This window comes from Sceloporus occidentalis, unplaced genomic scaffold (assembly GCF_023333645.1).
Source record: "Sceloporus occidentalis isolate IW3139 unplaced genomic scaffold, rSceOcc1.0.p SCAF_47, whole genome shotgun sequence".
Classification (NCBI taxonomy): Eukaryota; Metazoa; Chordata; class Lepidosauria; order Squamata; family Phrynosomatidae; genus Sceloporus; species Sceloporus occidentalis.
The window spans coordinates 5,795,001-5,809,587 of record NW_028317027.1 but is presented as its reverse complement, the minus strand read 5'-3'; the positions used below and the strand labels follow the sequence as shown (position 1 = coordinate 5,809,587).

The window sequence follows — 14,587 nt, the reverse complement described above, 5'->3', positions numbered from 1 at the left end:
TGCAGCCATTGAGTTGACCATGAACTCCTCTGTATAGCAAAGTATTCTACAGTCAAATGTGAGGCCATCTGTCCAGCAGCTAAAACTTGACCAAAACAGGGTCATGTAAAAGGAAAATTATCTGAAGAAATGGCCCAGTCAAAGTTTAGACATTAACTTGATTGCTGTGCTGTGGTGGGACCTTAAGAAAGCTGTGCACAAACTAATGCCCATAAACCTCAGTGAACTTAACCAACGTTGTAAAGTTGAGTGGGCCAAAGTTCCTTAGTCATACAGAAATTATTATTTCAAGTTATAGATGTTAAAGTTGGTTCTACAAGCTATTCAATCATAAGGTATACTTAGTTTTTCATACATGGCTTCCCCATTGCAAGATCCTATTTAATAAATTTTTTAATTCAACAGGGTTGGTTAATTGGTAGATATAGTAACTAAGGGGCATTTACTTTTTCACATATGGCCAGGTAGGGTTGGTTAGCTTTTTTCCTTCTATACATTAAATCATCATATAAAAACTGTCCTTTTAATTAATGTCTAATATGTAGAGTGACATATATGCTAATATAGAATAAATCGGGAAGCAGCAAATACTTTTCCATAGCACTGTGTGTCTATATAAATTTTTATTTATTCATTTGTATGCTTTGCTGCATGTGAGAGCTACTATCTTGGTATCACACCATGTGTTTTTGAAATCGCTGCATTTCCCTAGGATATTTGTGATGATAGATTTATATAGGAACAAAGGAAAATGGAAAGGATGTCCTGACTTTTGGCTCTGATCGATGTCAGCAGTGATGTACATACCTTCGGGGCCACTCTTAGAGTTAGTTTTAGTTGAGTTTTTAACTTAGAAAGAATGCAGGCAATCCTTATGTGAATTTTAGAGTGAAAAAATGGGTCCTTTGTTATGGGAAATACGAGCAGGTAAATTGGTCAAAGGTACTAATACTTTTATATTCCCAAACCTTTCCCAAAAAAATGATGTAAAAATTTGATTAATTCATATTTTTTGCCAAACCACCTTTCTATATAAACTGAAAAAGCTTCTTAAAAGACCTTAATTTACCTTGTATGTATTAGTGTGGTTTTTTTGTATTTCCTCGTGCAGTGCTTATTTTGTCAGGAAGACATTCAATAACTCTATTATATTTGAATCCCATCTTTTATATCTAAAACCATATTAAAACCAAAAAAATAACTATCTGTAACTTTAAAGATCGCAAGCTGTAACAGAATGCCTTCCAATGTTGCGGCAAAAATTCTTTCAAGGGTGTTTATGACTTTTTATATTTATGTATTAAGTGATTGTGACTGTAAATCTCTATTACTGTTTTTCACTAAGCAGAACTACTTCCAAGTAGTAGTAATATAGGTTAAATCAGTAAGGGAATTTAAACATGCAGGGGGTAGGCATATGGCTATCCTGAATATAAGGCGAGACCAAGGACTGATTAAGGTTTGCTTTTACAGGTGTCATAAAACACCAAGGTGAGCATATGTACTTTTCTGGCTGTCCCTATATATGAAAATATGTGAAATGATGAATGTGATCACAAATACACTGCCGTTTGGGGTTACGTAACTTAGACATTTTTAGTTGTGCTAACATAATTGCAAAAAGCTTCCATAACGATCAATTAGTCTTTTAAACTTATGGGCTTAAACGAGCATAGAAAGCAATTAACATCGAGGCATCCAGCAACACAAAAAATGTAGGGCCACTGTCACCTGCTCCCGTAGATCCGCGGTCCCCCGTCGTCCTGCGTCCGTCCGGCCGGCTCCCGGCTCGCCGCTAGACTTACCTCGTGGCGAGGTCAGGAGGAAGCGTAAGCCGGGTGCTCGGCATTGCGGTCGTGCTCCCCCTGCTGGACTGTAGCTAGGTTTAGCCGCAGCTGCCAGGTTTTGGCAGTTAGGGGGCGCGTGTGACGTCAGCGTTGGGGGCGTGGTGGCTACCGGCGCCAAATTTAAAAATCCGGAAGCCCTGTTACCTGTACCCTGGTGTGGTCTTTTGCTGGTTACCCGTTCTGTAGCGTTCTATGATTAATCTGACCTTTGGCTTGTCCTGACTACCCTCTGATCTGTGATTTGGCTGTGTTCGTTCCTCCACGTGTATGACCTGGATCGTCTGACTACCCGCTTTGGATTTGACCCACCTTCTGGCTGACTACCCGTCCTGTGTATGACCCCTGGCTCGTCTGACTCTGCGTTTGGTTTTGCTCTCCGCCTCATTTAGCGAATTGTGCCCTGACCAATTATCTCTGCCTTCCCTATTTTGTGTGGATCTCTCCAGCTATACCCAGAGACTATCTACCTCTCCATATCTGCCTACTCCGGGGCCTCCTCACTGTTGGGATCATCGAATACCTGGGGGTTGCTTCTCAGCGCACTCCTCCAGGAGAAGAACTTCCGCGGTGAGTGCTCTGACTTATGGTAGACGTGACAGCCCCCATATGACCGATCCTAGGAGCAGTTGTATTTACCATAATGAAAGGCTCTTTGCATACCTGGGAACTTTTGGGTACTGACATCCGTGGGCAGTCCTGCTAATGTCGGTGGGCGGTACCGTTGATGTTGGTGGGCGCAGGGCCGGCCCTACAATGGAGCCGAGTGGGGAAATTGCCCCAGGCTGCACTTTTGAAGGGGCGGCACTTTGCCGCTCCAAGCGCTTTTATTTATTTTTTGAAGCGGAGGAGAGAGAGGGGCACAGAGTGGTTTTCGCTTACCCGCTCAGTGTCCCTCTCTCTCCTCTGCGAGCACTCTAGCTTGGTCTCGGTGCCGGCTTGTAATGCTGAGCGCCGGATGTGACGTCAATTTCCGGCACTCAGCGTTACAAGCAGGCACCGTGGCAGAACAGGGAGACTCGCCGCAGGACTGTTTAAAGGTAAGTACAAGGGGGGGGGGGGGTAGGGCAGATAATAGGAAGGGTAGATAATGGGGTCGGCGAAGTTTAAAATGCCGCTCCCCCCGGCGTTGGCAGGGGGGGCGGCATTTTAAACTTCGCCCCAGGCGGCATTAAGTCTTGGGTCGGTCCTGATTACATCGGTGGGCTTTCCCGCTGACATCACAGGAAACACCCCCATTTTAAGAGGAAATAGGCCGGTAGTGGGTCGTGTCAAGACCTGGGTGTTGGCCTGGAGAACTGGAGATTTTAATTTTTATAATTTTATAATAATTATTAAAAAAACTAAAACATAGAAGTTGGGTTGGGATTTTGTCCCCTAGTGTCTCTATAAAGGAAAGCAAATGATATAGGGAAGGACAGATTACAGAAGGCCATTAAGAAAGTGTTGAAAAAAGAACTATAAATAGAGCAAAAGCCTCTTTTCTACTCAAAGAACCTTACCTACTACCAGTATACTTCCAATTCTCCCTCGCCCCCTGTCTATTCATACCCTTGTGCTTCTGCTAGAATCCAGTGATCACATTAAGGGGAATGGGCAGACAATCTGTGCAGACAAAATTGACACTGATCATTGGTTGCTGGTGGGAAGCAATTGTACCTCTTCTGGATCCACCTATAATACAACTATAAACTTCTATGGTAAGCAATAGGAGGCTCAGCATTATACAAAGTGTAGTCATGTACATTGTATTTTAATTTTTAATGCATGTTAATTTTTCATAAATGGAGTAGCCGGGAATTGAACCCAGGGTCCTATACCTAAAAGACATGCACACTGTGCTATGGAAAACAAAATGGCCGCGCCGCGTGGTCAGACTAATAAAGCTGAGCCGCTCCCGGGAAAAAATATATAAATTACGGCCGGATTGCGAACCGTAGGAAACTACAGTACCGCGGCCGAAGGACAGGTTGAGCGATCCCGCCGCGCGGTCCCAACCAGGGACCACGCGGCCGGAAAGCTCAGCCAAGAAGAGAGAAAAACCGTCGCGGGACCACACAGCCGCACGGATGGAAGCCCGGCACGACCGCGAGGCGCAGGGCCACGTGACAGTCGTGAAGATAAACGACGTAGACACGCGGGTGGGAAAGCAAACAAGAAGAAAAACACCAATGGAGACTAAACAATAAAAATAATAATAATAATAATAATACAAATAATAAAGGTAGGACAAAGTAGAAAAATTAAGAATACATCTGAAAAACCAAAGAAATACAAATAGACAAAATGCAAGCTACCACAAAATGGCAATAAATCCCAATAGCCAAATAACAATATACTAGATAGCAATATAAGTAATAGGCCTAGTATAATAAATAGGCCTAGTATAATAAAGGCAAATAAAATGGAAGGTTCTCACCTGGAGGCTAAGCAGCAAAGAAAGAGGAGGAGTGACCGGACTTTGTATCATTTATAGGGTCTTTGGGCTCTGTTCTTATTGGTTATTGTTCTTTTATCATTAACTGTTTTGCTGCTGGAGGTTTTTCAGTAAAGGAAGTAATGCAAACTACTCGCCACCAAGGCTAGATTAATCTCCAATTTTTCATGCACTTAAATGCATCTACTGCATGTGTTCTTTTGTTGTTGGAGTTAGAAGATAAAACTGATGTTGACCTTTAAAGTGCCATTTTTAACTCATATTTTTCCATTGGCAGCTAGGTTGTTATATAGGTGTTAACTAAATGTATGTATTTTAAGTGGTTTCTTATATAATCTGATAGATATGGGCAAAATGTCCAAGAGAAAAACCCAAAATACTTTTGGGATTGCTTGTAAATGGCAATTATTGTGCAAAGTGGTAAATGTAAAATAATCACAAGGACCATTATATTGTTTTTTTATTGTTACTAATTTGCAACATAATCAATTTTTTTATACACAAGTCCAATTACAAACAATGGCATGATTTCATGATCAAAATATCCCCCGGAATGGTCCTTGATTAATTGTAGTCACATTCTGCACCATTATACAATTATTTTTTTTAATGTATTTCGCTGGAAACTTATAGCATTTGAAAAACAAATAATACTTCCCATCACATGAGTCATGTCAGTCTCTCTCTCTCTCTCTCTCTCTCTCTCTTCAGTGGTTTAGTTCTTTTAGTTTTGTTTTTTTTAAGAAACACAGATGTGGCCACTTCCTTGCAATCTCTACCATGTGTTTAAGAGCTTTCTCCTTTGTTTTAATTACTTTTTTGTTGGGTGGCCCTTCTCTTATTGTATGAATATATATATATATATATATATATATATATATATTCACAGGTCCCTGTGGCATAGGGGGCGCCAATGTTTTATTCCTGTCTGGAGGAAAAGCTTATGGATTATGGTTATTGTTTGGCCACCTATAGCTCCTTGATTCTGTAGCCGGAAAAGAGACATTGAAGTCAGCTAATGCTAATTTGACATTATATCAGGAAGTAATTGACCTAGAGTAAAATTGTGCAACAGCAGATTCATTCTTGCCATGCATTTTTGTAAAGTTGTATTCTTGCTTGGAGAAAAAGAGTTGTGATGTATGATAAAGATATGGACCCTTTAAACCTGGATGTAATATTTTATTAACAAACATACACAAGTCATAAATACTCCATATTAAAAGTGCTAATAAGTGAGCACTAATTTCACATGTTCAATTACAAGTTATATGATGTAGCCATTTAGATCAATATGAGGATACATACATAAGGAAGAAGCCCCTCAAAAGAGTTTGGGGAGTTAGGATGTTTTGTTAAAGCACTGTATATATTAGCAATAAAAAAGCCATAGCATATTTAGAATGAAAGCTTTAGTATAAGTTGCATTGGCATGGTCTTGTATTTTTGTACATGTACCTATCTTTTTTAAAGGACACCTTTTATCTGTGGAGGTAACCCTCCAGCAATGGTGCTGTTTTCTCGTTTTGTTTCACTTTAGTCAGCGAGGCAGCCCTCGTTCTTGTACAATATGAGCACCTCTACCCGATTCCATCTTCAATCTTCTTTATTATGTCCATCTCTGTTTCTCCCTATAATGATGCAGTAGAAAAAATGTTCTCTGTTCGCGTTGTAGTAATAAAGTGGTATAATATTATTAGAATTAATATTGCTTATATTAAAAACAAGTGTCCTGGGGGTACAACCTGATGTGTTTCTTCCTCTTTTCATGTGGATTTTCTCACGACCATTAGTTTAGTAATGGTGGTCAGGGGCCTTATATACTCTTCCTTCCAGCATTAGCCCTTGATTTTCCAAAGTTATTTAAAAAGAATGTGTTGTTACAGTCATTAGTAATATAAAATTTACATTAAAATGTCTGCCAATCAATCAATTACATCAATTACATAAATGAATAAAATTGTCTACACATGTATATGAATCCATTTTTATACATTTATCATTTGTACACTTTATGGTCTTTATTCGATCACCCATTTAATCATTTAGTCATAACAGCGAAAATACATGGTTTCTGATTCAACACCTTGAGTACACCATTATTTGGATGTATACTGTCCCCTCCCATGTTTTACCACTACTATTCATTGTATCCGTTGGTTGCATAGTTTGACCTGCGTGCAATCATTATTCACTTGACAAACACCTGACTCTTCGTGAGTTTCCGGTACCTAGGTTTGAAGAAGAGAGCTATCCCTTAAAACTGCCATTCCTGGGCCACAGTGAGCATGCCAATTCCTGATACATTTTTAGAGAGGAAACAGGGAACAGCACCTTCAGTGTTTTGCACTACTGGGTATTGTTCCCTGTCTCCACCAGTCTTGTATATGCCCTTGTGTCAACAAAATGTTCTGTTTAATGCATGGAGTTGGCATCTTTGTTGTTGCCAACTTGTCTTCATCTTCTACTTCTACATATCAGCAACCTAGACCACACCACACACAAAATAGTGTGGCTTGAAGACATCATAGGGTGAAAATAGTCACCAGCATTTCTACTTTAATGACAAACAGCATGAATCTTATAATGAATGTTCTTCTGGTTCTTAAATGTAAGGGTCACACTGCTCTTCATTTTCTGTTTCTATGTCTCTATCCCAGTGCTTTCTGCGTCATGGTTTTGTCTTCACTGCCATTCAAAAGTCTACTAGATCTGCTTGCATCTCAACAAAGGTTACCTCTGTCATGGCAATGTAAATCACATGTTGTAATTTTCATTTAAGGCTCAGCAATTTCAGAGCTATTAGAAAGTTTTGCACCAAATCTATTCCCTTGAGTTGATGCTCTTGATGGTATACACATATAACAAAGAAACTTAAAGCACGCTAACAAGCCATCTGAAATACTGGACGTAAACAGTATCCTGCAGGGGTGACAGAACTGATAAAAAGTCAGCATGAAGACCACAGAGATGCCGTAACTGACCAGTAGCTGTAGGACCAAGACAGGGGGGCATATAAAAAAGTAAACATCAGTCTGGAAAATGTACCATAACAACAACAGGAAAGCATTTTCAATAAGTCTCAGCATGTAATACACTGCCATGCGGTACCAGTTCTGAGATTTGTTAATCAAGTCTGGATCACTGAGTTCAAGCTGAATGGCAGACCAGCAAAACATGTTGATTCCAGAATAGAGGAAGGTAAGTAAGCAAAGCTGCACAGCAGTGCCTATCTTCTTCAAGGTCTTTTCTGTGTTTCTGGGAGAGGGTGATCTGCTTTTACAAAAAAGAATCCATGGACAGGTGAAAAAAAATAAAAAATTTATTAACACCACAGGTAAGGTCCAGATTTGAAAAACCGAGCTGAAGAGGACAAGGACAATGACTCTTGTGGCAATCTCAAAGAATCTCAACAGAAATATGCAGAGGTAGGCAGTCGGTCTAAAGTTTATATAGTAATCATCGTACTTGATTTTGATAGCCAGTACGTTGCATCTTAATGCTCCATATGTAATGGACAGCAGAGATATGCCCATAAGCAAACCTGAAAATAAATGAAAGATAACGGTCAACTGCAGTTTTTTTTAGACATAAAAAATTATAAAGAAACAAATTACTCTTTTAAATTAAAATATTTGATAAATAGAGTCAACTCAACTGACTTATCTCAGCCTAAAATGTAAGCCCTTGCAAAATCACACACAAGGCGACTTTCAGATCCATTAAGAAACATTTGGCTTTAGAGGTCTTGAAAAACCAACAATTTATAAGTGACCCCATACGAGAGCTTCTTTGTCATCATGCAACATTATAAGTGCTTGTAAATCTCCCTGAGAACACGTTCAAGTGACCTTATGAGAGCTTGTGAGACTTTATATCATATAAATCTGGCTAGCAACCACCTTTCAGCTAATAAGAACAACCCAAACAAGTGTTAAGGGTCGGGTATTTAGTGGGTTGGACTTTGCAAACTTGCAGTGTAGACCGTGCCAGGTACCAGTCATGGGAAGGCAGGGGGAAGTAGCGCTAAGCAGTGGCGGAACTACCGGGGTCGCAGGGGTCGCGACTGTGACCGGGCCCTGGAGTTCTGACAGTCAGGGGGGCCCAAGGGGTGCCGAGCGGGCGTTTTCAGCAACTGCTCGGCGCCCTTCTGTCTCTTCTGCTCCCTGCCGCTGTCGCCGCCTCCTGCCTCAGCGCTGCACTGGCTGCAGCGGTGGGAGCGTAAGGCGTCTGTCTCGGGTGCCGGCACTTCACACTGAGCGCCGGCATATGACGTCATATGCAGGCGCTCAGCTGTGAAGCCGTGCGCACCGCGGCAGAGCAGCGAGACAGAGGCCTCGCACCCCCACCACAGGACTGCATGGCAAGTGACCTACAAAGGGGGGGTAGGGAGAGGGTAGATAGTGAGAAGGAGGGGTAGGGAGAGGGTTAATAGTGAGAAGGGGGTAGGGAGAGGGTAGATAGTGAGAAAGGGGGGTTAGGGAGAGGGTAGATAGTGTGAGAAGGTGGTAGATTGGGTTGGGGGTAGGGGGGCCCTTAACAGATTCTCGCACCGGGGCCCTGAGGCTTCTAGTTACGCCCCTGGCTCTAAGGATGGTAATGGTAAGAAGCAGGGTAGCAAGGAGAAGGCTATGGAGAAGTCCCTGGTAAACAGAAGAGAAAGGCCAAGAAGTCCATGGTTTTAATGCATGAAGGAACCTATAGGGTTAATCTATGAGGAGATGTTAACTTGCAGAGTTTGCCAGCACTACAATATTGGCAAAATAATCTTAGGCAATGAAATAAAAAGTCTAGACTTCTAACAGAAGCTGTAAAGTTCTTGGGGGGGAGGATCCAGGTCTTCACAAGGATAATCACGTTGAAACCATACTAGGAGTAATAAACAACAGGGAGGTTGCCTAGTCAATACCTTTTTCTACTCATGTATGGAAGAGCAGTGTTATGGAGGGCCTTATATGTCAGTACCAGGATTTTAAATTTAATTCTAAAGGTAATGGATGATTTCACAGAGTGGGGAAGCAGAAGAGGAGCGGCGTGCAAGGAAGATAAGCCTAGCAGCAGCATTCCGGACAAACTGCAGAGGAGAGAGTGGAATGCCAACCAGAAAAGTGTTGCAGTAGTCAAGACGGGAAATGATAAGTGAATGAACCAGAGTTTTTGTGGATTCTTGGTTGAGGAATAGGATAATAATATCCATTGAACACAAGAATGCAGAAAGTGGAGGGGGTGCTTGGCTGGACTACTCATGGCTTCCTGACCCTAGCAGGATTAGTCAGCATCAGTCCCATGGTCCTCCTCAACTTCCTTCTAATGGAAGCTGTTCAGTATTCTAAGGTACATCAGGTAGAGTATGGAAGGTTATGGCATATGCCATTTATTTATTGTTCTCAGGCTGCGGCAGTGTGCTTTGCTTGAATTCAAAGAAATTCAAGAGCACACATACACATCCAGTGCCTTTTTCTTTGTGGTCGGTTTCAGTATTTAGGCCCAGCAGCACCCTGTTTGTACGGTTGGCATGGATGCCTGTTACACAATGTATGGGGTGGGCAGTAGATCTTGATAGTGTTTGTTATGTCAAGAAATAAAAAAGTAAGAGGGATTTGATTTGTATTATATACTAGATTAACTGTTAAAACAAAATGTACTTGATTGTTTATTTAATATTACAAGAAATGGATATGTAAACATGCTAGCTTGTGTATTAAACTGTTTATCTTTGGTACAGGAGCATTTCAATTCTATGTAAACTTTCCCTGAATATACATTGGGTGCAGCTAGATTTCTTTATACAGCAAACAGATTATCCTATATAAATACTGCTTTATTCAAAAGTTAGCACTTTAATCCCTTCACTTCTAGTTTTGTCAGACCCTTTGAATAAGTATATTGTATGAAGCGCTGCATAAATTGTTGGTGCTAGATAAATAAAACATAATCATAATATTACTGTGGGTATCAATGGGAAATATTTGAGAAAAGGGGAGTCCAGGTGCCGACTCTAGGGGTAAATAGCTTAAATCCACGTAGCTCGAATAATCACAAGAAAATACTTATTTGATAGGAAAATGGAGGGTTTAATACTGTGATGAAGCCTATGGAAGGCTAACATACACAGGGTTACATTGGTAATGAAGATGTAACTGGAGCAAGAATGTAAAGATTGTAACAAGGTATTGGGGAAGACACACAGTTCTTATAGGGACAATGACATCATGTTTACAATGTAAGATCAAAAGCCTAAAGAAAACCAAACACACTAAACAAAAGCTTCCGGTTTCTTTTACAGATCTTATCACACATTATTTACAAACAGACCCTACTGCTTTCACCGACAATACAATACATGATTTACATTTTACAGTTGCCCATTGATGTGGGCTTCAGGGGGCTACATTTGCACTTAAATAAGTCTCCGTCTGTCCTTTCTGTGAGCATGTGAATTCAACTGGCCAAATGTTGCTTAGTTAGGTCAGATCACTTTAACTCCTTTTACACCCATAATGAATGTAATTTATATTTTTAATATAATTATGCTATAATGCTCCTAAGGTGCTATAATATATTTAATATAATATATTTAAAAAGCCACATTTTTGTATGATAACTGTCACTAAAGTAGTTGAGTTGACCAAAATACCTCAAGCATGAGAAGTTTTTAAGTACCTTATATGTAACAAGTTATGTAGAGTCTTGCATTGTCTTCAAAGTTATACAAGTTTGTGAATGGTAATAACGACCAAATAAAACAATAAATAACCCACATAGTACATATTTCTGGAAAGTAAACAACCGGGGGTATTTCACTGTATGTTATTGTATACAGTGGCGACTCTAGAAACAGTATATAGGGGGGGCACACAAGATACCACAGTCAAACTGGGGGGGCATTAATAATTCCCACCATTAAATCATACCACTGAAAAAACATATATATATATATATATAGTCAAAAGTAATGTGCTATCTGCTATGGAATGATACTTTTGTTATTGGACAATACAATATTTGATCATTCAACATGGGAAGCCTGAAGCCACAATTTAGTACGACTAATCCTTGAAATCCTTTAAACAACTTTTAACTTTTGCACTAAATGATTCCAGGGCCTAATATTAGATCCTGCTGCTGATATATATATATATATATATTAGCCCCTGCTGCCCATATATATTAATATTAGCCCCAGTTGCCGATATATATTAATATTAGTCCCTGCTGCCGATATATATATATATATATATATATATATATATATATATATATATATATATATAATATAAGACCCTGCTGCCGGTAGCAGGTATAGATCAACACATTAACACACAAACCCAGCTTTGCATGTATAGATCAATTGAAATTCACTTGTGATCTCAGCACTGAAGGTATATATCAAACAAATAGAATCAGACATACAAATCCTGTATTTGCAGGTATACAATAATAATATATGAAATGTAGCATCGCAGGTATAGATCAAATAAATACATGGAAACAGCATTGCAGGTATTAATCAACTGAACAAGACATACAAACCCTGTATTTGCAGGTATACATAAATAATGTATGGAAACATAGCATAGCAGATATGGATCTACAGAATAACACAGAAACCCAGCTTTGCAGGTACAGATCAATTGGAATTCACATAAAAACACGGCATTAAAGGTATATTTAAAACCCCCTAAATTACAGGGATAGATCACAGGTTGCACACCCCAAAGCAAGCCCTGGCGTCCACACTGTCCACATAGAACCTGGCCAGCACCCAGATTACACACATAAGATTTGCCATCTTTGTCCCATATACACCTGGCCTGTGCCATCTCGGTCCCCAAGGCTCAAACATCCTGCTAGTGCCATGCTCTCCCTCATCCAGACAATTCATCCATTTTAAGAAACTACGCCCCTTGGAGCTTCAAATGAGGGGCTACATGTATTTCGAGGACAAAAGTTGAGTGCACAAATAATGATGGAATGTGTCGCTTTGGCTAGAAAATATGTTTTTTCTATCCATAGCGACATGTTCATTTGTGTCTTGCGCACTCCAGGTTTGTACTAGAAACACATACAGACCCTCATTTGATGCGCCAAGGGGTGTAGTTCTTGCAAATGTATACTTTTTGCGCCATAATTTAACTTCCTACTTGAGCAGTAATGCCACGTCAAGGCTTCCACCCTAATTACTGATGACTACACGCCTTTCATATCTCCATTCACTCGCAGAAGCACACACCATACTTTCCATACATTCACTCACAGTAGCACACACCATTCTTTCCCCTTACAATCCCAAAGAAATGATGGTAAAGGGAGAAAAAAAAAAAAAAATCACTTTTACAGCAAACATAAGTTTTGCAGTAAAAATGCAAGGAGCTCCAGGGATGAGATGGTTACTCACGTACCACACAGGCTAAATGGCTGATTTTAATAATATTTGCAGTTCATCAGGATTTCAAAAATTGCCTCCCCCTACCGTTGGCTAAATTTAACCGCATGATCAAAGGGATCATGGGATTAAAAATTAGTATCGGACATTTTTAAAAAGGGAATGTGACTTTTAATAGCTATATGATCGCTGTGGTAACATTTGCTACCACAGTAATCATTTAGCTAGAATACTTAATTTTTTTTTTTTTTTAAAGTTTAACTACTTTATGTTTAAATCATTTTTTTTAATTTATTTTTTAACGTAATTTTTTTTAATTATTCTTTTTACAAGTTGAGATAATTACCTTTCCAACGGTATATGTTGGGGGTCTGTAGCTGCTTAGATGCCTGAGATACAGGCATCTAAGCAGCATGCCCCCATACCGCTTTAACTGACAATTGTCAGTTATTAATAAAGTTGCGCGGTGACGTCATCGCGTCATTGCGCGTGCCGTCACCGGCCGGATCGGGTGGCCCCGGTGATGCCCTTCAGTGTGAGGGGCAGATCGCCGGGGTAGGTGGTGATGGGGGTCCACAGACCTCCATCAAGGTAAGATACTGCTAGCGACGGCACCATGCCGTCGTTAGCAGTCAAGGGGACTGTCCTGGGTGGCTCCAAAATCGGCGGGGGGGCAACAGGGGGGGCAAGGAATATCCTAGGGGGGCAATTGCCCCCCCTTGCCCCCCTGTAGCGACGCCACTGATTGTATAGTTCTTTTGAAATCTACAGAGCACACTAAATAACACGCTCATCCCAATGTGCAAACCTTTGCGTAGCGATGTGAGTGGATGCGCACACTGCTACTTTAATCCTGAGGTTCCATGCGGTCACAAAAGGTTTTCTGGCACACATTTTCATGATGTTTCATCCCGTCACGAAGACGTATGTCAGAAAGGCTTCAAGAAATTATGCAAAGATCTCTTGCTTTCACCTTTGCTTTTCTGTCAGTCACCTTATCTATGAAATGTTATTTGTAATGATGGCAGAGAAACAACATACATTGCATTCTGTATTGTAAATTATAAAGAATTGACTTACATCTGGGTAGGCTTATATGCTGCTGTAATAAACTGATATAAAGCTGAAGAGTCAGTTGAGGTGCTGATCCGAGGAACGCTTGGATGACTGAGGCCCGGCTGAAAGCAGATCTGTGTATAAACAACCTTCCTTCACAGCGCCCAACTTCCTTTTCCACTTCCACACAACCACCATCATTGGACAACTGCTTCTTTTTGATGATATTGACATATGGCTCCTCTGATTTGCCATGACTAAGGTAAAGGTAGAAAGCGTCCAAGCACCTGTAAAAAACAAAAATCACTTAAAAACACTAAACAGAAAGTTACAGTTACCTTGCAATTTAATGAAGGCTGTTGGGATTTAGTTTTTTAGCACAATCGCTACCCTGCTTCATTAGATAAAAACTTATCCACCTCCAATCCACAAAATAAAATTCTACTCTACATTTGTCTTTTTTAACCTTCTCTTACATCTCATCATAAATATCATAAATACCGTAATATATCCAGGAAGAACAACAAGTAATTCAAAATAACTTTGAGATTCATTGGCATATCTACATTGGCATATCTGGCCTGGATTAAGCCTAGGCCTAGGGTGGCAGGTTAAGGTCTCTGGGAATAACCAGGTAACCAACTCAGTAATACTATAGAGGTCTGATGCTATGATGCATGAGGAGGAACAGTGGGATATGTCATATCCCACTGCTCAGAATAGAGGACGAAGGTCATGGAGGTAAGCTATGGGTAGTATCTTGGGGCTTAAGGCTGCGTCCAACCAAAATACACCACTACCTAAGATAAATTATATTTATAGTGGCTTTGCTATAATTAAATATTCAAAGTTCTGAAACGTAAG

At 40.3% G+C, this 14,587-nt stretch overlaps 1 protein-coding gene across 1 annotated transcript in view; it reads right to left on the bottom strand.

Moving 5' to 3' along the window:
• Positions 1-631: 631 nt before the first annotated feature.
• LOC149289274 (endoplasmic reticulum membrane adapter protein XK-like) overlaps positions 632-14,587 on the bottom strand; it is a 15,299-nt gene continuing 1,343 nt past the window's right edge. Inside the window, exons 2-5 of the mRNA XM_089490914.1 lie at positions 13,748-14,010; positions 7,071-7,825; positions 2,508-2,595; positions 632-849 (exon numbers count right to left, since the gene is read on the bottom strand). Coding sequence (XP_089347040.1) covers positions 632-849; positions 2,508-2,595; positions 7,071-7,825; positions 13,748-14,010 — 1,324 coding nt within the window. The remainder of the gene's footprint in view (positions 850-2,507; positions 2,596-7,070; positions 7,826-13,747; positions 14,011-14,587) is intronic.